The sequence below is a fragment of the Salvelinus alpinus genome, chromosome 1 (assembly GCF_045679555.1).
Source record: "Salvelinus alpinus chromosome 1, SLU_Salpinus.1, whole genome shotgun sequence".
Lineage (NCBI taxonomy): Eukaryota > Metazoa > Chordata > Actinopteri > Salmoniformes > Salmonidae > Salvelinus > Salvelinus alpinus.
This window is the reverse complement of record NC_092086.1, coordinates 100,658,062-100,683,695: the sequence shown is the minus strand read 5'-3', so window position 1 is coordinate 100,683,695 and position 25,634 is coordinate 100,658,062. Positions and strand designations below refer to the sequence as shown.

General features: G+C 46.0%; 1 protein-coding gene across 4 annotated transcripts in view; it reads left to right on the top strand.

The window, feature by feature from the left end:
* LOC139536650 (splicing regulator ARVCF-like) overlaps nucleotides 1–25,634 on the top strand; it is a 50,408-nt gene that overhangs the window by 4,790 nt on the left and 19,984 nt on the right. For 2 of the 4 annotated variants that reach the window (XM_071337285.1, XM_071337287.1), the window contains exons 2-9: nucleotides 561–737; nucleotides 3,056–3,639; nucleotides 4,579–5,126; nucleotides 5,254–5,437; nucleotides 5,666–5,783; nucleotides 5,964–6,132; nucleotides 13,441–13,458; nucleotides 16,590–16,661. In XM_071337285.1, coding sequence (XP_071193386.1) covers nucleotides 561–737; nucleotides 3,056–3,639; nucleotides 4,579–5,126; nucleotides 5,254–5,437; nucleotides 5,666–5,783; nucleotides 5,964–6,132; nucleotides 13,441–13,458; nucleotides 16,590–16,661 — 1,870 coding nt within the window. The remainder of the gene's footprint in view (nucleotides 1–560; nucleotides 738–3,055; nucleotides 3,640–4,578; nucleotides 5,127–5,253; nucleotides 5,438–5,665; nucleotides 5,784–5,963; nucleotides 6,133–13,440; nucleotides 13,459–16,589; nucleotides 16,662–25,634) is intronic. The other 2 variants (XM_071337296.1, XM_071337292.1) reach the window with 2 other exon arrangements.

The window sequence follows — 25,634 nt, the reverse complement described above, 5'->3', positions numbered from 1 at the left end:
GGGGCCACTAAAATGTTTTGCCCACGAGGTGGTGGGCTAGTGCCAACCCTGATTACTATAGCATTCTCTACTCTTTTCCATTCCCCATACATGGCCACACATCAGTGTGGAAGTTCTGAATAGTTTTATGGCCTTGCTCTATAGCCTATACAGTGAGGTGGGTGGTTGAAAGCGAGGGCTTAAAAATGAACAATTGCGAGCAGTCAGCAGGGGAAGTGAAAGGTCAGCAGAATGGCAGTAGCAGATTGGTCCACGGGGCGAGAGGGTCTCAGGAGAAATCAAACCGCCGCACTTTAATTAAACAGGTGGAGCTCATTCTCACATTTAGATAATACCCTCTCCTGCTCTCACCGGGCCTGTCACCTTTAGTTCATGTCTGTATTCCTCCCTCTCTTTACAAAGGGTACTGAGCCCTCTCTCTCTCTCTGTGAAACTTTCTCTTCTGCACTTGGTCTGTAGGAGTAGGATGTCTCTAACTAAATCTCTTCCCTTTGCTGTGCGTGCCATGTCTGTTGTGTAGGAGTCTGAGTGTGTAGCTAACTCTTTCTCCTGTTGTGTAGGAGCAGATCCCAGAGGGGCCCTCCTCTCTGGGGGCCATGATCCTGGAGCCCAAGGAGCCCCCGGTGGAGCATCCATTGCCTGCAGACGATGACCTGGACACACCCACCTCCAACACTTCCGTGGTCACCTCCACCAATGGCAGTTCCACTACAGAGACACAATACTCAGAGGCAGAGGTCTTTATCCCCTGTACAATGCTTACTTTAATTACTTAATTTATCACTCATTTCCCCTATATAATGCTTACTTTAATTACCTAATTTATCACCCATATCCCCTATATAATGCTTACTTTAATTACCTCATTTATCACCCATATCCCCTATATAATGCTTGCTTTAATTCCCTAATTTAGCAATCAGCTGTCATTTCCCCCAGGATCATACTGTAATCATTCTCTGCTCCACTGTAATCTGAAGCATGGATTACTCCTTCATTATATGTCCTATAAAACACCCTATCTCTGTGCATTAAGATTTATCCCAGAACAATGGGAAACAATAATAAACAATTTCCTGTTGGACTGTGTTTTTCATCTGCAGCCCTGGTGAGCCATGATTTTAATCTGAGCCATCCGCCAGAGACGAATTGCAATTCAACAGAATGTACATTTAATGGCCATAGCTTTTTGAACTGAAGGCTGGTGCGTGCCAGGCTGACACAATTTTTCTTGGGGAAGTAGCAGCTAACAGAGAAGGCCCCAAAGCTTATCCTAGTGTAGAGAATGGCTACTATTTCCACATTCATACACTACATGACCAAAAGTATGTGGACACCTGCTTGTCGAACATCTCATTCCAAAATCATGGGCATTAATATGGAGTTGGTCACCCCTTTGCTGCTATAACAGCCTCAACTCTTCCGGGAAGGCTTTCCACTAGATGTTGGAACATTGCTGCAGGGACTTGCTACCATTCAGCCATAAGAACATGAGTGAGGTCGGCCACTGATGTTGGGCGATTAGGCCTGACTCGCAGTCGGCATTCCAACTCCTCCCAAAGGTGTTTGGCGGGGTTGAGGTCATGGCTCTGTGCAGGCCAGTCAAGTTCTTCCACACCAATCCCAACGAAATATTTCTGTATGGACCTCGCTTTGTGCACGTGGCATTGTCATGCTGAAACAGGAAAGGGCCTTCCCCAAACTGTTGCCACAAAGTTGGAAGCATAGAATCGTCTTGAATGTCATTGAATGCTGTAGCATTAGGATTTCCCTTCACCGAAACATGAAAAACAGCTCCAGACCATTATTCTTCCTACACCAAACTTGACAGTTGGCACTATACATTGGGGCAGGTAGTGTTCTCCTGGTGTCTGCCAAACCCAGATTTGTCCGTCGGACTGCCAGATGGTGAAGCGTGATTCATCACTCCAGAGAATGTGTTTCCACTGCTCCAGAGTCTAATGGCGGCGAGCTTTACACCCCTCCAGCCGACGCTTGGCATTGCACATGGTGATCTTAGGCTTGTGTGTGGCTGCTCGGCCATGGAAACCCATTTCATGAAGCTCCCGATGAACAGTTCTTGTGCTGACGTTGCTTCCAGAGATACCGCTCGGTAGTGAGCGGTCCAGTTCTGTGAGCTTGTGTGGCCTACCACTTTGCGGCTGAGCCGTTGTTGCTCCTAGATGTTTACACTTCACAATGACAACACTTACAGTTGACCGGGGTAGCTCTAGCAGGGCAAAATTTTTAAAAACTGACTTGTTGGAAAGGTGTCATCCTATGACGGTGCTATGTTGAAAGTCACTGAGCTCTTCAGTACGGGCCATTCTACTGCTGCCAGTGTTTGTCTATGGAGATTGCATGGCTATGTGCTCGATTTTATACACCTGTCAGCAACGGATGTGGCTGAAATAGCCAAATCTACTAATTTGAAGCAGTGTCCATATACTTTTGGCCATGTGGTGTACTATACATCTGAGTCAGACTATTTGAGTCATCTGACTTCATACATATTTACATCATATTTGTAGTGGTGCAAGATAAAAACACTGATTATATGTTGACCTTGTTCTATCAAACAGACCATTTACATTTTCTGCAGTTTACTGTAGTACTCAACACTACTAGCTGGACCTCAGCTTGTTTCATCACAGTCCAATCTAAACTCTAGGGAAATACAATTTCACTGGCAGTCAAACAGAATTCTTTATTTACTGGCCCACCTCAAAGCCAGAAATCTGCTGGAATAAAAATGATGGATCATTCCTGTGAGACAAGAGCTGGTGGGGGATTCTTGTTTTGTTTAATGGAGAGTTAAATGTTTATCAAACTGTGCCATTTTGTGTTCTCTGCTGGTGGGAAAAGAATTATAGTAGTAGTTTTGGTGGTAGATGTACTAGTGGTGTCGTAATAGTGATAAACATAGTTTGAGGCACTGAGCGCAGGTTGAGAATGTAGTCTCATTGGTTGGACTGGAGATGGGATTATTAGATCCTATAGTAAGACTGAGTCTGACAGATGTACTGAGATTAACTGTGTGACTTCCTCTCTACAGGACCCCAAGGCTGTTGAACTGGGGAGTGACCAGGCAGACACTCTGGGCACTCCAGACACCCCCGCCCCCCAGCTTCCCCCAGCACCGCAGCCTCCCCCGGTTCCCCAGATCCCCTTGGTTTCAGACGACCCATCTCTGAAGCCCAGTCCTCTAACCAACGGCCAACACTCCTCTGAGGCTCTCACAACCCCTATCACAACCACTGTTACCACCAACACTCTCCCTCCTCCCTACAACAACACCATCAGTGAGCCCCAGACAGAGAAGCCTGAAGGGCAGAACAGCGCCTACACCCTCCCTGACCCTCGCTTTCCTGGCCTGGGGGGTGGCATGTGTGCTGGGTATGGCAGCCTGTCTCGAGGTGGTGTCCACCAGAGCTCCCTCCACACCTACTGGCCCTCCAGGAACTACCAGCCCCAGCCTGGGGGTCACTACACCCTGCCCCTCTCCAGGGACATCTACGGCCAGGTGGGCCTGACCAACCAAACCGGGAAGGAAGGACCAGGGGACGACACCCTGGGTGGAATCCACCAGCTCAGACCCATCACTACCATGGAGCTCCTGAGGGAACCTTCCAGAACCAGGTTAGGATATGGGCTAGCTAGTTAGGCACAAGCATGACAGCAGAACTCCATAGCAGCAGATCCAAGCTAATAAGACTGGTGAGTTATTTGAACTCAGAGGATGGACAATAGTAAAAGAACATTACATTTTTACAACACAAATATCAATACCCTCTCTGTAAATGAGTTTACCCTTAACAAAAGCTAATGCTTTCTTCAAGACAGGGCATTGATTTTCGCTGTGTGTAGGTAGTCATTCGAAAAATGAGGGCATATTCTGTGTAACGTTTGCTACTGACAAATAGAAGAGGAGTCATATACTCTATCATTATCTGCATAAATGCTGTTTTCAGTGAAGAGAGAACTCTTCATCATACACACTGACCCTCAAAATCTGATTCAATTGCTTGTATGTAGTTTATGAACACATTTCCAAAAGAGGAGACTAGAGAATCATACCATACAACTCAACACATTATTTCAGCTCAATATGGATTAGAACCTGTCAATGTCCATATTGCATTCCATAGCAGTGTGCCCCAGTAGGAGCTGCTAGCTGCAGTAGTCCCTGTGGTGTCAACATGGTGAGGAGGGCGAGACAGATGACCAGCAGATTAGGAGCATGTGGTATCAATCAGGGGAAGCTGCCTGCCACCAGTCGATAAATAAGGTTTCACCTGTATTACTGACTGACAGCAGCACTTTCCTCAGCTCATAAGCTGTGAATGAGCTGTTTACAGAGGCTACTGGACACCATCTCTCCTCCCTCTACCTCTGTCTCTCTTTCCCTATCTTTTGCTCTCCCTCTTTCTCTCCATATACCAGGAACTCAGGCTGTGAAGATAAAATGTCTGTTTGCACAACTGTTCAGAGAAAATACCTGAGCAAATAACAGTAATTGTTCAACAAATAAAATCTAATTGTTTTCTGTGCTTTCTGTCTGTCTCTCTCTACATATAGGCCTATCTCTTTCCCTTGTCTCAGCCCCCCCTCCCCACTTAACCCCTCCATCCCTTTATATTTTTTCAGAGGTGGATACGAGGAGGCTCTCATGTCCCAGGTGGATGGGGATCCCATCTCCTTCTTCCAGGCCATGTCCAGGGCACAGATGCTACAGTTCCCCCACAAGCGCAGTAGCATGGTCAGCCTGGACAGCATCCGTAAGGACCCCTGCTGGAGGGACCCCAACCTGAGTGAGGTCATCACCATGCTCAGCCACCCCATGGACCCGGTCAAGTCCAACGCCGCCGCCTACTTGCAGCACCTGTGCTACGAGAACGACCGCATAAAGCAGGACGTCAGGCAGCTGAAGGGGGTTCCAGTACTGGTGGGCCTCCTGGACCACCCTAAAGCCGAGGTCCACCGCAAGGCCTGTGGAGCCCTGAGGAACATCTCCTACGGGAAAGACCACCACAACAAGGTGGCCATCAAGAACTGTGACGGCATCCCGGCCCTGGTCAGACTGCTGAGGAAGTCCAGTAACATGGAGGTCACAGAGTTGGTCACAGGTACAGTGAGCCTATGACAGAAGTCCTGTACAAACATCTCTGCAATGGTCATGAGTCACCCTGATTATTACCCAACCACCTCACTTTACTAACAGTAACTTACATATCCATATTATTTTACGTATAGGAACCCTGTGGAATCTGTCCTCCCATGAGCCTCTGAAGATGATGGTCATCAATCATGGGCTCCAGACGCTGACTGATGAGGTCATCATCCCCCACTCTGGCTGGAGGAGAGACCTCACTGAGCACTCAAGACCCCAGGAGACAGAGTGGACAACCGTGTTCAAGAACACCTCAGGGTGTCTCAGGTACAATATATCAGCTACATAGATGACAAGGTCATGGAACCTTACACAAGAGTAATTGAGAGTTTATTGCTCCATTAATAGGACATTTCTAAATTGGACGTAATGGTAAATGAGTTACTGACAGCTTGCAAATAGTGACGCTATGCTAACTAATAGTGACGCTATGCTAACTAATAGTGACGCTATACTAACTTAATCCGCTCCACTAATAGACCTGTGTTGTCCCAGGAATGTGAGCTCAGATGGGGCAGAGGCTCGCCAGAGGCTGAGGGAGTGTGAGGGGCTGGTGGACGCTCTCCTCCATGCCCTACAGTCAGCGGTTGCCAACAAGGAGACAGACAATAAGGTGACCGCAGACATGGTTGAGCACATGTAAATTCCAACTAAAACACTATGGCGGGAGTGCGAATCAGTACATTAACCAAAAGTATTCTGGACCACATGTGTGAATCAGATCCTCCCTATATTCTATGCATCTTCTGTCTTTGATAAGCATCTTTGTGTTGTTTATGCTCCTCTCTCTCAGTCAGTAGAGAACTGTGTCTGCATCCTGAGAAACCTCTCCTACCACGTCCACAAAGAGGTGCCAGGAGCGGAGCGATTTCAGGAACCCGTGGCCAATCAGGTGCCACGGTCAGGATCAGGAGGGAAGAAGAAGAATGAGGCAGACTGTTTTAGAGGGAAAAAGCCCAAGGGTCAGTTACCGTTTTTGTCAAAGACTTTAGCAAATTTTTCAGATGTAAGTGGTATATTAAAAAAACTCTGAGTACAAAACTCTTAACTGATAACACTTAATTCCCCCTATCTTATGTTCAGAATCTTTGATTGTGCATTCATTGGGGTTTAGTCATTCATGCAATATCAACGTTTTCTGTGAAATACCATGAGCACATTTTGTTTAGTCACCAATACATCAGATAATGTTAGGCTCAACAGTCAGTCATTTTAACTACCTTTTAATCCAATAGCAAAAAATACAAGATACACATTTCAAAACTGTTCTTTTGGAAGTGCTAAATAGAAAGAATAGTAGATGGTGAATACTATTTTCCATACAGTATTTGACTATATAAATTGACAGGCATAAAACAAATATAAAAAAAGAATATGTACCCAATGGCAGGTTGTGAGCATGTTGAGAAATATGTCAGTCTTACAGTTTCATTAGCCTTATACAGTACATAAGCAGGACAAATAATCAGAAATAGGGCTATTGTAAAGCAGTTGGCTACTGTAAAAACGTACCATGGTGTTGTATGCTATTTCTGCCCCATGCAACATTGTTCAAGCGCAGTGGCAATTTTAGCATGTAAATCTTGGTGGCGCAAACGCAACCATTTTTCGGGGGGATGCATGCCAGTAAAGCCACTACACAATACAACACTAAACAATACATTAATTGCATTATAACGGTGACAAACGTGCCCACAAACTGTTAGGGCCTACATAAAGCTGTCCCAACAGCAGAACTTTCTTTTCAGCACCACGGAGGGAATCCTCACCACTGCTACACCCGGCTATCAGCGGAGCCTAGTCTGGCAGCGAAACAGTTCATTCAGCCTAATTTACTGCCTTAAAAAAACATAGCTGATATGGCTGACTTGCTTAAACAAATGTGGTTTCTACTGACAATTGAGATATACAAACTATGGAATAAGGGAACGATGAGCGGATAAGAGGCTATCCGTAATTTCGATTAAGTCATTAATGAGCGAGCTAAGACGGACTAAGTCAATCTAACTATTTGTTCAGTACTTTTGAAATGTACAGCGACAGAATTCAGAACATGGACTGTTCTTATAGTATTCTCCCTGTACACCAAGTCAGAACCGTAGGATTAATAAAGGGGGCATATACGCAGAGACGATGAAAGCTCTTACAATATTCGATGATGACATTTCTCTAAAACAGGCTATAGGCTACATGTGCACCACCAAGTCCGAACAGTAGGCTAAGTTCTTCTTAGGGGACAGTAGGGGACCTGTCGACAACTTCCGGTGAAATTAGAGGGCGCGCAATTCAAATAAATAATCATAAAAATTATGGATATTAAACATCTAGGTACATACAAGTGTCTTATATTGGTTAAAAGCTTAAATTCTTGTTCATCTAACTGCATTGTCCGATTTACAATAGGATTTACAGCGAAAGCATGCCATGCGATTGTTTGAGGACGGCGCCCCACATCAAAATATTTTTCAACCAGCACAGGCTTCATAAAATCACAAATAGCGATTAAATATTCACTTACTTTTTGAAAATCTTCCTCTGATTTGCAATCCAAAGGGTCCCAGCTACAGCATGCATGGTCGTTTTGTTAGATAAAATCCTTCTTTATATCCCAAAAAGTCTGTTTAGTTGGTGCCATCGATTTGAGTAATCCACTCGTTCAACATGCAGAGAAAGGAATCCAAAAAGCTACCGCTAAACTTTGTTAAAACAAGTCAAAATACGTTTCTATCTAATCCTCAGGTACCATAAAATGTAAGTAAACTATAATATTTTGTACAGAAAGATGTATGTTCAATAGGAAAGTAAAATTAGCAGGTGCGTGTCCTCTTCATCGTGCGTGCGCACAGACTGATTTCCAACTCTGACTCCCAGTACCAAAACTCTAAATTCTTCCTCGTTTGGGAAGAAACAAGCCTGAAACCTTCAACAAAGACTGTTGACATCTAGTGGAAGCCATAGGAATTGCAATCTGGAAGCTGGAATTGCAAATGCCCCATAGCATTCCATTGTAGGAGCATGGACTCTCAAAACATTCTTTGGATTTTCTCCTACCATATCAATTGTGTTATAGTCTCATACATTATATTAACATTTATAAAAACTTCAAAGTGTTTTATATCCAATGGTACCAGTTATATGCATATCCTGGCTTCTGGGCCTCAGTAACAGGCAGTTTACTTTGGGCATGTCAGTCAGACAGGAAGTAGAGAAAAATAGACCCTAGCCTGAAATTATAAGTGGGAAAGGTACCAAATTATTAGGGTGAGGCACATAGGCTACTAACATCTTACTACACAATATACACATAGCATTACTTTCTTAGCTATACTATACATACAGTGGAGCAAAAAAGTATTTAGTCAGCCACCAATTGTGCAAGTTCTCCCACTTAAAAAGATGAGAGAGGCCTGTAATTTTCATCATATGTACACTTCAACTATGACAGACAAAATGAGAAAACAAAATCCAGAAAATCACATTGTAGGATTTTTTATGAATTTATTTGCAAATTATGGTGGAAAATAAGTATTTGGTCACCTACAAACAAGCAAGATTTCTGGCTCTCACAGACCTGTAACTTCTTCTTTAAGAGGCTCCTCTGTCCTCCACTCGTTACCTGTATTAATGGCACCTGTTTGAACTTGTTATCAGTATAAAAGACACCTGTCCACAACCTCAAACAGTCACACTCCAAACTCCACTATGGCCAAGATCAAAAAGGCCTCTCTCATCTTTTTAAGTGGGAGAACTTGCACAATTGGTGGCTGACTAAATACTTTTTTGCCCCACTGTATCTCCCTGGCAAATTACATAATTTACGCAGCAACATACAAGATATTTTTGGACTCACCTTGTTGTGCTATGCTCACTTGAACAGGAATGTGGCGTGGCGGTCCTTCTTGTGGGCAGATTTCATCATCAAACGTTGCCATCAAAGTCTGGCATTCTCTGGATTTATGGTGCTTTCAAGACAACTGGAAACAAAAACAGAAAACAAGGTCGAATCATGATGTCGGTGATCTTCAGGTTGGATCTCTAGAAAGAGGCCAGAGTTCCCGACTTAGAATTCTGTGTTGGATGACCGTTCAAAACGTATTTTCCCAGTCGGGGCTTGTTTTTCTTCTGAGTTCCCAGTAGTCTTGAACTCACTGAAGTCTGAGATTTCCCAGTTCAGAGTTTCCAGTTGTTTTGAATGCGGCAGAAGTCATGCTGGATTGACAGCATGGCCAATGCATTCAACCTTTTCTGGCCCATGGTGTTGCATGTGAATGTTTATGTGTGACAGGTTAAAGGAAATACTAATAGCCTGTTATACATTAAAAAGTATTAGTAAATTCATAGTATGTGAGGATCTTAAAACATCTAAGGTTAAGAAGATCATGCAGTCAGTATTAGTTGATAGATTGATAACATTTATATAATTCTGTTAAAATCCGTCAAGCATACAAAGGGTACGAATTGTGAGAGGAATGTGTAAACGTTATGTTGATTCCTTTATGTTGTCGTGGATAAAAGTGCTAATCTGTGATCTACTAAATGCTCTTAATCTATGAGCCTGAGATCGATTGCTCTGGTCTCCACTCAAGTTCACGGAGAATTCGCGGTCTTTTTCTCATTGCACTAAACGTTCAATGAGTAAACATTCCGTATCACTATCGTGATTCTTTCTACCCTTTTTCAGGTACATTATTGATGATTAAAAAGAGTAATTTAAATGTAATAACTTGATAACATGTCAAGAGTGTTTAAGGTTTGTTTAGTAACATGTTGAGGAAGTTGGTTGGGTTTGCAGAGAGTAATGTGAGCCGTGCTCGGTTGCAGCTAGCTTCGTACTGCTAGGTACTGCTACGTAGCTGCCATTTTATGTCGATTGTGAATGAACGTGTGCGCTGTTGGTAAGATGTTTTGCGGCGTTATTTGTGTGGTTGTTTTTCAAACACTTTGTTGCCTGTTGATGAATTGTGTTATGGTTTACTGAGTTAAAGCTTTGCTTGACAGTTATATTGAAAACAGTATTTGTTTCAGTGATGTACAGTGTATACTGTTATGATTTGAATAAGCCTTGTACCCTACAAAACCTATCGTTCCTGTAGATCTGTTGTTCTGTAAAATGTGTTATTTATGTACAATGATTGCACTAAACGTTCAATGAGTAAACATTCCGTATCACTATCGTGATTCTTTCTACCCTTTTTCAGGGGTGTAACATATGCTTTTAATAAGCATGGAAAAGAGACCCTTAAACCCAGACTTGGACCTTCTCCACTGAATAGCAGGCTAGTGATTGCTTTGCAACGCTTGCAGTTAGCCACTGATTCCTTCCAAACCACTGAATTTGAATTTGCAATTTCCAACTTGTTGTGTAATGTTTATGTCCAATGGCCGATGAGCACCGATACAGCTGAAGTCGGAAGATTACATACACTTAGGTTGGAGTCATTAAAACTCGGTTTTCAACCACTCCACAAATTTCTTGTTGACAAACTATAGTTTTGGCAAGTCTGTTAGGACTTCTACTTTGTGCATAACACAAGTAATTTTTCCAACAATTGCTAACAGACAGATTATTTCACTGAATCACAATTCTAGTGGGTCAGAAGTTTACATACACTAAGTTGACTGTGCCTTTAAACAGCTTGGAAAATTCCAGAAAATTATGTCATGGCTTTAGAAGCTTCTGATAGGCTAATTGACATAATTTGAGACCATTGGAGGTGTACCTGTGGATGTATTTCAAGGCCTACCTTCAAACTCCGTGCCTCTTTGCTTGACATCATGGGAAAATCAAAAGAAATCAGCCAAGACCTCAGAAAAAATATTGTAGACCTCCACAAGTCTGGCTCATCCTTGGGAGCAATTTCCAAATGCCTGAAGGTACCACGTTCATCTGTACAAACAATAGTACGCAAGTATAAACAACATGGGACCACGCAGCCGTCATACCGCTCAGGAAGGAGACACGTTCTGTCTCCTAGAGATGAACGTACTTTGGTGTGAAAAGTGCAAAACAATCCCAGAACAACAGCAAAGGACCTTGTGAAGATGCTGGAGGAAACAGGTACAAAAGTATCTATGTCCACAGTAAAACGAGTCCTATATCGTCATAACCTGAAAGGTCGCTCAGCAAGGAAGAAGCCACTGCTCCAAAACCGCCATAAAAAAGCCAGACTACGGTTTGCAACTGCACATGGGGACAAAGATCGTACTTTTTGGATAAATTTCCTCTGGTCTGATGAAACAAAAATAGAACTGTTTGGCCATAATGACCATTGTTATGTTTGGAGGAAAAAGGGGGAGGCTTGCAAGCTGAAGAACACCATCCCAACCGTGAAGCACAGGGGATTGCAGCATCATGTTGTGGGGGTGCTTTGCTGCAGGAGGGACTGGTGCACTTCACAAAATAGATGGCATCATGAGGGAGGAAAATTATGTGAATATATTGAAGCAACATCTCAAGACATCAGTCAGGAAGTTAAAGCTTGGTCGCAAATGGGTCTTCCAAATGGACAATGACCCCAGGCATACTTCCAAAGTCGTGGCAAAATGGCTTAAGGACAACAAAGTCAAGGTATTGGAGTGGCCATCACTAAGCCCTGACCTCAATCCCATAGAAAATTTGTGGGCGGAACTGAAAAAGCGTGTGCGAGCAAGGAGGCCTACAAACCTGACTCTACACCAGCTCTGTCTGGAGGAATGGGCCACAATTCACCAAACTTATTGCGGGAAGCTTGTGGAGGGCAACCCGAAACGTTTGACACCAAGTTAAAGAATTTAAAGGCAATACCAAATACTAATTGAGTGTATGTAACTTCTGACCCACTGGGAATGTGATGAAAGAAATAAAAGCTGAAATATATCACTCTCTCTACTATTATTCTGACATTTCACATTCATAAAATAAAGTGGTGATTCTAACTGACCTAAAACAATTTTTACTAGGATTAAATGTCAGGAAGTGTGAAAGAGTTAAAATCTATTTGGCTAAGGTGTATGTAAACTTCCGACTTCAACTGTACGTTTTATCTATAATTTCTCTTCATATGACAAGGACTGAAAAGGATTTGCCAGTAGATTGTTGACTTCATTCATGATGATGACTGCTTGTCTAGCTTGCTAGCTAAGATTTTGAAAGTATGATGTTGACATGATCAGTCCAATCAAAGCTACGTTAACTATAACGTGATTTGATGCCATTTTATCTGTGACCAATGACCTTGAGCCTTCTTGGATGGGAACTTCTAATGTAACTCTTTGGCAGCACCCAAGGGGCTTGAATTTTCAAGCTCTCCTTGTAGATTTTGCAGTGACGTAGTGTCCTCATGAGTGACAGAACACTGAGCCAATCACGGCGCAACTAGAGAACATTACCAACGGCTACGCTCTATTTTCCACTGGCTGCCCCACCACCACAGAAAGCACTGAGCTAGGCTGAAACACATGCATTTTGGAGCTGCCTTAGTCAAGAAAGCAAAAAAGAGACCATGTTTGTATGTGGCTTTATTAACTCAAATATATTTTTTTACATTGTTTGCAAACTGATATGTGACACATTAATGTGTGTCGCATATCATAAAGAACAGGTGGGGATGAACAGGTAGGGCTCAGAACCCCACCTGCCCTGAATGACGGTTCACCACTGTTCAAGATCACCTTTTCTATGTGACTTGTCAACTGATACAGTATTTAATGTCTCTCTGCTTACAGTGTATCAATGAAATCAGATAATGAATGGAAAACAGTATATTATTATACATACAACCCAGGTATTTCAGCAGTGCATTGTACACTACAATATAATTCCAAATGGTAGCACATGAGTGACTCTTTCTATTTTGTCCTATTGAGGCACACTGGCTGATCGAGAATGATCATGTAGTAATTAAGGCCACACCCAGTTCATTGTATTGTTAACAAATTACAAGAAAATCATATAAAAAGTTAAGTGAATATTGTATTTTGAAAAGCAGATAGATGAAATATGTATCCAAATTAAAAGGAGCAGCGAACAAGTGCCTTTGTGAATTTGTTTGTTGTACTCGGTCAATTGAAAATGTGCTTAGAGTTTCTAAAAATGAGCCATTTTGATGATCTGTTAAGATTTTTGTGCTTAGAGTTGTGAAATGTACCACATACTTTGGCAAGCATGTAATAGGGGTAGAATTTGGTGATTTCTGGTGTGTAGTTTGTATTGCTGTAGTGCTATATTTGCCATTTGAAAATGTCTTCCTTATTTGTCTTTTGATTTGTTTCCTTCCATCACCATTCACAAGAGGAGTGGTTCAGTCAAAGTAAGTCTAATAAATGAATTATATTTGACAATCAAAAAATGTAGTTTAATTCCAAAACGCTATTTATACATTTTCAAAAATGTTGGTAAAATAGCCTTCATTGTTTAAAGAAATTATGAATAGAGATTGGTGTGTTTTCTCACTATCTAACTATGGCATGGTGTTGTTCAATGACAGACATGTATTTGTTTAAAATCTATTACTTGGTTTCATTTCAGAGAGACAAATAATACTATATACTGTATCTGCCTCACTCTCAGAGAAATAAGTTGTATTGCTAGGTTTTACACAGTTAAATGTAATAAATAACTACATTTTTTATGAAGAAATGTACAAATTATACATTTATCAAATCAAATTGTATTTGACACGTGTCAAATACAGCAAGTGTAGACCTTACAGTGAAATGCTTACTTACAAGGCCTTAACCAACAATGTAGTTTTCAGAAGAAATACCAAAAAATAAGAAATAAAAGTACAAATAATTAAAGAGCAAATAGGGGCAATGCAAATAGTCTGGGTAGCCATTTGATTAGATGTTCAGGAGTCTTATGGCTTGGGGGTAGAAGCTGTTTAGAAGCCTCTTGGACATAGACTTGGCGCTCCGGTACCACTTGCCTTGCGGTAGCAGAGAGAACAGTCTATGACTAGGGCGGCAGGAGTTTTTGACAATTTTTAGGGCCTTCCTCTGACACCTTCCTCCGACTGGTAGTGATGTACTGTGCCGTACGCACTACCCTCTGTAGTGACGTGCGATCGGAGGCCGAGCAGTTGCCATACCAGGCAGTGATGCAACCCGTCAGGATGCTCTCGATGGTGCAGCTGTAGAACGTTTTGAGGATCTGAGGACCCATGCCAAATCTTTTCAGTCTCCTGAGGGGGAATAGGTTTTGTCATGCCCTCTTCACGACTGTCTTGGTGTGCTTGGACCATGTTAGTTTGTTGGTGATGTGGACGTCAAGGAACTTGAAGCTCTCAACCTGCTCCACTACAGCCCCGTCGATGAGAATGGGGGCGTGCTCGGCCCTCCTTTTTCTGTAGTCCACAATCATCTCCTTTGTCTTGATCACATTGAGGGAGAGGTTGTTGTCCTTGCACCACATGGTCAGGTCTCTGACCTCCTCCCTATAGGCTGTCTCGTCGTTGTCGGTGATCAGGCCATCGGCAAACCTAATGATGGTGTTGGAGTTGTGCCTGGCCGTGCAGTCATGTGTGAACAGGGAGTACAGGAGGGGACTGAGCACGCACCCCTGAGGGGCCCCGTGTTGAGGATCAGCATGGCTGATGTGTTGTTACCTACCCTTAACACCTAGGGGCGACCTATCAGGAAGTCCGGGATCCAGTTGCAGAGGGACGTGTTTAGTCCCAGGGTCCTTAGCTTAGTGATGAGCTTTGAGGGCACGACTCCAACACCATCATTAAGTTTGCTGATGACACAACAGTGGTAGGTCTGATCACCGACCACGACGAGACGGCCTATAGGGAGGAGGTCAGAGACCTGACCGTGTGGTGACATCAATATAAGAATTCGTTAAAATTTTTATTCCAATACAGTAATATGAAGCTCTTATCGACTGACTCTTTAGTCCAGGGGTTCCCAAACTGTTTCACTCAGGCCCCCCTTCTACCATTGGTGGAAGGGGGGCCTTGCCTTGCCCACCCTGCACGCCACATCTATTTCTATGGGCACAAGCACTGTTCATGACATTAACTGTTCACACCCCTCTTTTTGTCAGAGAGAAAATGTATCAGGTTTGAAGCATATTTGAACACATCACTTCTTTAATAAGTGCATCGACAACGTCGGCCCCACAGTGACCGTACATACATATCCCAACAAGAGGCCATGGATTACAGGCAACATCCGCACTGAGCTAAAGGCTAGAGCTGCTGCTTTCAAGGAGTGGGACACTAATTTGGACACTTATATGAAATCCTGATACGCTTTCTGTCTAACCATCAAACAGGCAAAGCATCAATAATGGACTAGAACAGTGGTTCTCAATCTGTGGGAATCCTGAATCCTGAATCCCGAATCCTATCATAATTTTTGAGTCACTCAAACATCACATGGATACACATAAGAAATTGCAAAATGCATAGAATTGCAAGAACATTAGCTTTAAAACTGCAAAATATCCTCTGCACTCCATGACAAAGTGTAAAATTGCGGTGACAGATGTGGGAAATTCCTCAATGCCATTGGATGAATCCCGGGACGTATTCCATATTCCATAGAGCATTGTTCCCCATCTGGCAGCGATTTTATTTGTCCCCCCAAGTTTTCAGAGCAAAAATAAATACATTTGTTTTAATTTTTGGACCTAAAAGATTGTAAAAACACTAGCATATCAGCTCCGAGTGATTTTCATTTAGGAAATCTGTTCCAAAGTATTCCCACATATGTGCAACTATGGGGCTTCTTGTGGTTAATTTGCAGTCTACAAATTATTTATAATTATATTCTGTTCCCCTGACCTTCCGTTCAAGAAAAAAAATCAGTCCGCAGCTGAATTTAGTTGATGATCCCAGCCCTAGAGTTATGGTCAGATTTGCCAAATGGAGGGCGAGGGAGAGCTTTGTATGCATCTCTGTGTGTGGAGTAAAGATGATCTACTGGTTTTTTTTGCCTCTAGCTGCACGGTGACATACTGGTAGAAATTAGGTAAAACGGATTTCAGTTTTCAAAAACAAAATTTTCATTCACATCTAAAATCAATGAATAAAAAAATCTGAAAACAGTCATATTTTACACACGCATGAAGGTACTCATAAGCAATCAATTCTGATGAAAAAAAACACAAATGTAAAAAATTGGTGCATATAGCGTTTTGGAAATAAACTCTTCAAATACATAATAATGTTCGATCAACTATGAGACTCCAGGACCTCTTCTCTGTGGTTGCTTGCCCTGTTGTCTACCTCAAGTCTTGAGCTTCAATGGAAGACCTTGGTATTTCTGACTCATTATCATCGTTATGTCTTTATACACTTCCCATGTTTTGATATTTCCTATTTACTGTGTGTGTCATACATTGAGATTTCAATTGTGCTTTTTGCTAACCACGGTGTGTGTGTTTGTGTGTGTCTGGGTGTGTGTGTGCGTGCCTGCGTGTGTGTATTTTGTCTAGGCTGGAGAAATGGACCAGGTGACAAAAAATATGGTACACTGGATTTACCCAAACGCACACAACCAACAAAAGGTAAATATGGAGCATCTTTAGTGATCTGTGGATTGATCAAGACATGCAATTACATCACTTAATGAAGCATTCCAAAGACCTACAGTGTGGAAAGCCTTAACCTTGGCATGAGGCATCTATAAAATGTATTGTGCATGATGTAGAATAGTTCCCAATGTGTTATAATGTTAAGAAGTGACTGGATTGTATTGGAACCAATCAGACACAAAAGTAGACCGTTTGAATGCTATGATAGAATAACATGGTGCATATAAATGCTGTATGTCAGTTACTGTATGAGTACAATACAATATGGAATAGCTTGATGTGGTTTCTGTGGTTGCAGTACCTTCAGAAAGTAGTCATACTTTCTCAAATCAAATTTTATTTGTCACATACACATGGTTAGCAGATGTTAATGCGAGTGTAGCGAAATGCTTGTGCTTCTAGTTCCGACCATGCAGTAATATCTAACAAGTAATCTAACTTAACAATTTCACAACAACTACCTTATACACACAAGTGTAAAGGAATGAATAAGAATATGTACATAAAAATATATAAATGAGTGATGGCCGAACGACATAGGCAAGATGCAGTAGATGGTATAGAGTACAGTATATACAGTGGGGCAAAAAAGTATTTAGTCAGCCACCAATTGTGCAAGTTCTCCCACTTAAAAAGATGAGAGAGGCCTGTAATTTTCATCATAGGTACACTTCAACTATGACAGACAAAATGAGAAAAAAAAATCAAGAAAATCACATTGTAGGATTTTTAATGAATTTATTTGCAAATTATGGTGGAAAATAAGTATTTGGTCAATAACAAAAGTTTATCTCAAAACTTTGTTATATACCCTTTGTTGGCAATGACAGAGGTCAAACGTTTTCTGTAAGTCTTCACAAGGTTTTCACACACTGTTGCTGGTATTTTGGCCCATTCCTCCATGCAGATCTCCTCTAGAGCAGTGATGTTTTGGGGCTGTTGCTGGGCAACACGGACTTTCAACTCCCTCCAAAGATTTTCTATGGGGTTGAGATCTGGAGACTGGCTAGGCCACTCCAGGACCTTGAAATGCTTCTTACGAAGCCACTCCTTCGTTGCCCGGGCGGTGTGTTTGGGATCATTGTCATGCTGAAAGACCCAGCCACGTTTCATCTTCAATGCCCTTGCTGATGGAAGGAGGTTTTCACTCAAAATCTCACGATACATGGCCCCATTCATTCTTTCCTTTACACGGATCAGTCGTCCTGGTCCCTTTGCAGAAAAACAGCCCCAAAGCATGATGTTTCCACCCCCATGCTTCACAGTAGGTATGGTGTTCTTTGGATGCAACTCAGCATTCTTTGTCCTCCAAACACGACGAGTTGAGTTTTTACCAAAAAGTTATATTTAGGTTTCGTCTGACCATATGACATTCTCCCAATCTTCTTCTGGATCATCCAAATGCTCTCTAGCAAACTTCAGACGGGCCTGGACATGTACTGGCTTAAGCAGGGGGACACGTCTGGCACTGCAGGATTTGAGTCCCTGGCGGCGTAGTGTGTTACTGATGGTAGGCTTTGTTACTTTGGTCCCAGCTCTCTGCAGGTCATTCACTAGGTCCCCCCGTGTGGTTCTGGGATGTTTGCTCACCGTTCTTGTGATCATTTTGACCCCACGGGGTGAGATCTTGCGTGGAGCCCCAGATCGAGGGAGATTATCAGTGGTCTTGTATGTCTTCCATTTCCTAATAATTGCTCCCACAGTTGATTTCTTCAAACCAAGCTGCTTACCTATTGCAGATTCAGTCTTCCCAGCCTGGTGCAGGTCTACAATTTTGTTTCTGGTGTCCTTTGACAGCTCTTTGGTCTTGGCCATAGTGGAGTTTGGAGTGTGACAGTTTGAGGTTGTGGACAGGTGTCTTTTATACTGATAACAAGTTCAAACAGGTGCCATTAATACAGGTAACGAGTGGAGGACAGAGGAGCCTCTTAAAGAAGAAGTTACAGGTCTGTGAGAGCCAGAAATCTTGCTTGTTTGTAGGTGACCAAATACTTATTTTCCACCATAATTTGCAAATAAATTCATAAAAAATCCTACAATGTGATTTTCTGGATTTTTCTTTCTCATTTTGTCTGTCATAGTTGAAGTGTACCTATGATGAAAATTACAGGCCTCTCTCATCTTTTTAAGTGGGAGAACTTGCACAATTGGTGGCTGACTAAATACTTTTTTGCCCCACTGTACATATGAGATGAGTAATGTAGGGTATGTGTAACGGGTGTTCTCCTCCTCTTCGCTTGAAGAGGAGGAGTAGGGATTGGACCAAAGAGCAGCGTTGTTATATGACATAATGAAATTTATTAAAGTAAAAGACGAAACACGAAATACACTTGTGAATATTACAAAAACAACAAAACGACGTAGACAGACCTGAACTGGAAAACTTACATAAACACGCAGAACAGGAATAGACTACACAAACCGAAACAGTCCCGTGTAGCGCGACAAACACAGACACGGAAGACAACCACCCACAACAAACAATGTGAAACAACCTACCTTAATATGGTTCTCAATCAGAGGAAACGTAAACCACCTGCCTCTAATTGAGAACCATATCAGGTAACCCATTAACCAACATAGATACACATAATATCAGGACCCGGTGAGAGAAACAGTCACTAATAGTCGGCAGAACCCAGAAGATGAGGCAGACTCAGCAGTACTAGAAATGGTGGTTTAATAAAAGGACAAGATCTTCAGGCAAAGAATATAAATCCACCACGTCCAAAAATAAAGCCAAGAGGCACAAAATGGATATCCTCCAAAATACAAAGAAACTCCACAAAGTGGTAAAAACAGCAGGGAAAAACAAACCTCAAAAGACTACTCAAAAATACACAAGCACTAAACCAGAGAACCTCTGGAAAATCCAATAAGAGAAATATGTTCACAACAAGGCTGGGGCTGGGTGCTAACATACAAACACTGAGCAAAGAACTGAGGAACACACAGGGTTTAAATACTAACAAGGGAACGACACACAGGTGCAAACAATAATTAGAGCAAGGAAAAAACAAAAGGTACAAAAAAGGTGCAATGGGGACATCTAGTGACCAAAACCTGAACAGTCCTGGCCAAAACCTGACAGAATCCCCCTCCTAGGAACGGCTCCTGACGTTCCTACCAGCCTTCTCAGGGTGGAGGGCCCTGAACTGACGAATGAGGTCAGGGTCCAGTATGTCCTTGGCAGGAACCCAGGAGCGCTCCTCGGGACCGTAGCCTTCCCAGTCCACCAGATACTGCCAGGACCGCTGCACCCGGCGGGAATCCAGTATCCGGTGGACGGTATAAGCCGACTGGCCTCCGATGACACGGGGCGGAGGGGGAGGTCTGCCTGCCGGGATAAGGGGAGAAAAAACAACAGGTTTTAATAAAGAAATGTGAAATGTTGGATTGATCTTAAGGGATCTGGGTAAGTGCAGGCGAAAAGTAACGGGATTGACTCTCCTGGCAATCTTAAAGGGACCGATGAATCTCTGGGACAGCTTACGAGACTCCACCCGTAGCGGTAAGTTCTTTGTTGAGAGCCATACTCTCTGGCCGGGGTACAGGGTAGGACCGGGACGGCGACGTCTGTTGGCTTGTCGCTGGTACTGCTGTGAGGAACGCAGAAGATTAAGACGGGCCTTCTTCCACGTAAGCCGACAGCGTCTGATGAACCTCGAGGCTGAAGGCACTCTGACTTCTGCCTCCTGGTCCGGGAACAATAGAGGAGCATAGCCAAACTGACACTCGTGCGGGGATATACCAGTGGAGGAGGAGCACAAGGTGTTGTGCGCGTACTCGGCCCAAACCATACATCTGAGGGTGGTTTCCAGCTCCTGATTCATCCTCTCGGTTTGGCCGTTGGACTCCGGATGGTACCCTGAAGATAAACTGGCCGTGGCCCCTATGAGTTGGCAGAAGGCCTTCCAAAACCTTGAGGCGAACTGGGGACCTCTGTCGGAAACCATATCTTGCGGAATGCCAAAGACTCGGAACACATGGTTAATCACCAACTCAGCTGTTTCCTTGGCAGAAGGTAATTTGGTCAAGGGAACAAACCTGGCCGCCTTAGAAAACCTGTCGATGATGACTAGGATAGTAGTATTACCATGGGACGGAGGAAGGCCAGTAATAAAGTCCAACGAGATATGGGACCAGGGTCGGTGGGGAATAGATAAAGGGTGAAGGAGTCCTTGAGGGCGGAGGTGAGAAGATTTGCCCTGGCAGCACACGGGACAGGCCTTGACGAAAGTGGCAACGTCTTCTCTTATGGTGGGCCACCAGAACTTACGCTGAATGAACTCCAAGGTGCGACCTACGCCCGGGTGACAGGTGAGGCGAGAGGAGTGCCCCCACAGAAGGACTTGGGATCTTGCTGCCTTGGGAACAAACAACCGATTGGCAGGACCTCCCTTAGGACCCGGTTCGATGGCTTGAGCTTGTCTCACGGTATCCTCAACTTGCCACGAGATTGGAGCCACGATCTTAGCGGCAGGAAGAACAGTCATGTCCGTATCTTCTCGAATGGCAGGAGAGTAGACTCGTGACAAGGCGTCCGGTTTGAGATTCTTCGACCCGGGTCTATAGGTGAGGATAAACTGGAATCGGCTGAAGAAAAGAGACCATCGAGCTTGTCTGGAGTTCAACCGCTTCGCCTGCTGGATATACTCCAGATTTTTGTGGTCCGTAAGCACTTGAAATGGTTGAGAAGCCCCCTCGAGCCAGTGTCTCCATTCCTTCAATGCCATCTTAACCGCTAGGAGTTCACGATCCCCCACATCGTAAATCCTCTCGGCCGGGGTAAGCCGGTGAGAGAAGAAGGCGCAAGGATGAAGCCTCTTGTCTTCCCCCCTCTGAGACAGGACAGCTCCAACACCAACCTCTGATGCGTCTACCTCCACCACAAAAGGTTCATCCGCCGTCGGTAGTGTCAGGATGGGAGCAGAGAGGATGCGCTGCTTGAGTCCTTGGAAGGCCGTCTCAGCTTCTCTTCCCCACAGAAACCTTGTGTTGCCACCCTTGGTTACAGCTGAGAGAGGGGCTGCCACCGAGCTGAAGTTCTTGATGAACTTGCGGTAAAAGTTAGTGAAGCCCAGGAAACGCTGAACTTCCTTAACGGACTTGGGGGTGGGCCAATCCGCTACCGCCCCTACATAACATAGAATGCCCACCCTAACTCACGCCCTGACCGACTAAACACATACAAAACAACAGAAAACAGGTCAGGAACGTGACATAACCCCCCCCTCAAGGTGTGAACTCCGGACGCACCAGCATAAAGTCTAGGGGAGGGTCTGGTTGGGCATCTGTCCACGGTGGCGGCTCAGGCTCAGGGCGTGGTCCCCACCCCACCATAGTCAATTCCCACTTTTGTAGCCCCCTCCCAATGACCACCCTCCAAATACACCCACCTAAAATAAGAGGCATCAGCGGGACAAGGGGCAGCACCGGGACAAGGGGCAGCACCGGGACAAGGGGCAGCACCGGGACAAGGGGCAGCACCGGGATAAGGGGCAGCACCGGGATAAGGGGCAGCACCGGGACAAGGGGCAGCACCGGGACAAGGGGCAGCACCGGGACAAGGGGCAGCACCGGGATAAGGGGCAGCACCGGAATAAGGGGCAGCTCCGGACTGAAGGACGGCAGCTCCGGACTGAAGGACGGCAGCTCCGGACTGAGGGGCAGCTCCGGACTGAGGGGCAGCTCCGGACTGAGGGGCAGCTCCGGACTGAAGGACGGCAGCTCCGGACTGAAAGACGGCAGCTCCGGACTGAGGGGCAGCTCCGGACTGGCTGACGGCTCTGGCTGCTCATGGCTCGCTGACGGCTCTGGCTGCTCATGGCTCGCTGACGGCTCTGGCAGATCCTGGCTGACTGGCGGCTCTGGCAGATCCTGGCTGACTGGCGGCTCTGGCAGATCCTGGCTGACTGGCGGCTCTGGCAGATCCTGGCTGACTGGCGGCTCTGGCAGATCCTGGCTGACTGGCGGCTCTGGCAGATCCTGGCTGACTGGCGGCTCTGGCAGATCCTGTCTGGTTGGCGGCTCTGGCAGATCCTGTCTGGTTGGCGGCTCTGGCAGATCCTGTCTGGTTGGCGGCTCTGGCAGATACTGTCTGGTTGGCGGCTCTGGCAGATCCTGTCTGGTTGGCGGCTCTGGCAGATCCTGACTGACGAATGGCTCTAGCGGCTCCTGACTGACGAACGGCTCTGACGGCTCGGGACAGACGGGCGGCTCTAATGGCTCGGGACAGACGGATGGCTCAGACGGCGCTGGACAGACGGATGGCTCAGATGGCGCTGTGCAGACGGATGGCTCAGATGGCGCTGGGTAGACGGATGGGTCAGATGGCACTGGGCAGACGGATGGCTCAGATGACGCTGGGTAGAAGGATGGCTCAGATGGCACTGGGCAGACGGGCAGCTCTGGCCGGATGAGGCGCACTGTAGGACTGGTGCGTGGTGCCGGAACTGGAGGCACCGGGCTAAGGACACGCACCTTCAGGCTAGTGCGGGGAGCAGGAACAGGGCACACTGAACTCTCGAAGCGCACTATAGGCCTGGTGCGTGGTGCCGGAACTGGTGGTACTGGGCTGGAGACACGCACCATAGGCCTAGTGCGTGGAGGAGGAACATGGCTCTGGAGACGCACTGGAAGCCTGGTGCGTGGTGTAGGCACTGGTGGTACTGGACTGGGGCGGGAGGGTGGCGCCGGATATACCGGACAGTGCAGGCGTACTGGCTCCCTTGAGCACTGAGCCTGCCCAACCTTACCTGGTTGTATGCTCCCCGTCGCCCGACCAGTGCGGGGAGGTGGAATAACCCGCACCGGGCTATGTAGGCGAACCGGGGACACCATGCGTAAGGCTGGTGCCATGTATGCCGGCCCGAGGAGACGCACTGGAGACCAGACGCGTTGAGCCGGCTTCATGGCACCTGGCTCAATGCCCAATCTAGCCCTGCCAGTGCGGGGAGGTGGAATAACCCGCACCGGGCTATGAACACGTACAGGAGACACCGTGCGCTCTACTGCGTAACACGGTGTCTGCCCGTACTCCCGCTCTCCACGGTAAGCATGGGAAGTGGGCGCAGGTCTCCTACCTGCCCTCGCCACACTACCCTTTAGCCCCCCCCAATACATTTTGGGGGTTTCTTCACGGGCTTCCAGCCACGTCTCCGTGCTGCCTCCTCATACCACCGATCTTGGGCTCTCGCTGCCTCCATCTCCTCACGAGCGCGACGATATTCCCCAATGTGAGCCCAGTGTCCTTTTCCTTCCATTATTTCCTCCCATGTCCAGGATTCCTGTGTAGTGGGCCACTGCTCGTACTCACGCTGCTTGGTCCGGGTTTGGTGGGTGGTTCTGTAACGGGTGTTCTCCTCCTCTTCGCTTGAAGAGGAGGAGTAGGGATTGGACCAAAGAGCAGCGTTGTTATATGACATAATGAAATTTATTAAAGTAAAAGACGAAACACGAAATACACTTGTGAATATTACAAAAACAACAAAACGACGTAGACGGACCTGAACTGGAAAACTTACATAAACACGCAGAACAGGAATAGACTACACAAACCGAAACAGTCCCGTGTAGCGCGACAAACACAGACACGGAAGACAACCACCCACAACAAACAATGTGAAACAACCTACCTTAATATGGTTCTCAATCAGAGGAAACGTAAACCACCTGCCTCTAATTGAGAACCATATCAGGTAACCCATTAACCAACATAGATACACATAACATAGAATGCCCACCCTAACTCACGCCCTGACCGACTAAACACATACAAAACAACAGAAAACAGGTCAGGAACGTGACATAACCCCCCCCTCAAGGTGTGAACTCCGGACGCACCAGCATAAAGTCTAGGGGAGGGTCTGGGTGGGCATCTGTCCACGGTGGCGGCTCAGGCTCAGGGCGTGGTCCCCACCCCACCATAGTCAATTCCCACTTTTGTAGCCCCCTCCCAATGACCACCCTCCAAATACACCCACCTAAAATAAGAGGCATCAGCGGGACAAGGGGCATCAGCGGGACAAGGGGCAGCACCGGGACAAGGGGCAGCACCAGGATAAGGGGCAGCACCGTGATAAGGGGCAGCACCGGGACAAGGGGCAGCACCGGGACAAGGGGCAGCACCGGGATAAGGGGCAGCTCCGGACTGAAGGACGGCAGCTCCGGACTGAAGGACGGCAGCTCCGGACTGAGGGGCAGCTCCGGACTGAGGGGCAACTCCGGACTGAAGGACGGCAGCTCCGGACTGAAAGACGGCAGCTCCGGACTGAGGGGCAGCTCCGGACTGGCTGACGGCTCTGGCTGCTCATGGCTCGCTGACGGCTCTGGCTGCTCATGGCTCGCTGACGGCTCTGGCAGATCCTGGCTGACTGGCGGCTCTGGCAGATCCTGGCTGACTGGCGGCTCTGGCAGATCCTGGCTGACTGGCGGCTCTGGCAGATCCTGGCTGACTGGCGGCTCTGGCAGATCCTGGCTGACTGGCGGCTCTGGCAGATCCTGGCTGACTGGCGGCTCTGGCAGATCCTGTCTGGTTGGCGGCTCTGGCAGATCCTGTCTGGTTGGCGGCTCTGGCAGATCCTGACTGACGAATGGCTCTAGCGGCTCCTGACTGACGAACGGCTCTGACGGCTCGGGACAGACGGGCGGCTCTAATGGCTCGGGACAGACGGATGGCTCAGACGGCGCTGGACAGACGGATGGCTCAGATGGCGCTGTGCAGACGGATGGCTCAGATGGCGCTGGGTAGACGGATGGGTCAGATGGCACTGGGCAGACGGGCAGCTCTGGCCGGATGAGGCGCACTGTAGGACTGGTACGTGGTGCCGGAACTGGAGGCACCGGGCTAAGGACACGCACCTTCAGGCTAGTGCGGGGAGCAGGAACAGGGCACACTGAACTCTCGAAGCGCACTATAGGCCTGGTGCGTGGTGCCGGAACTGG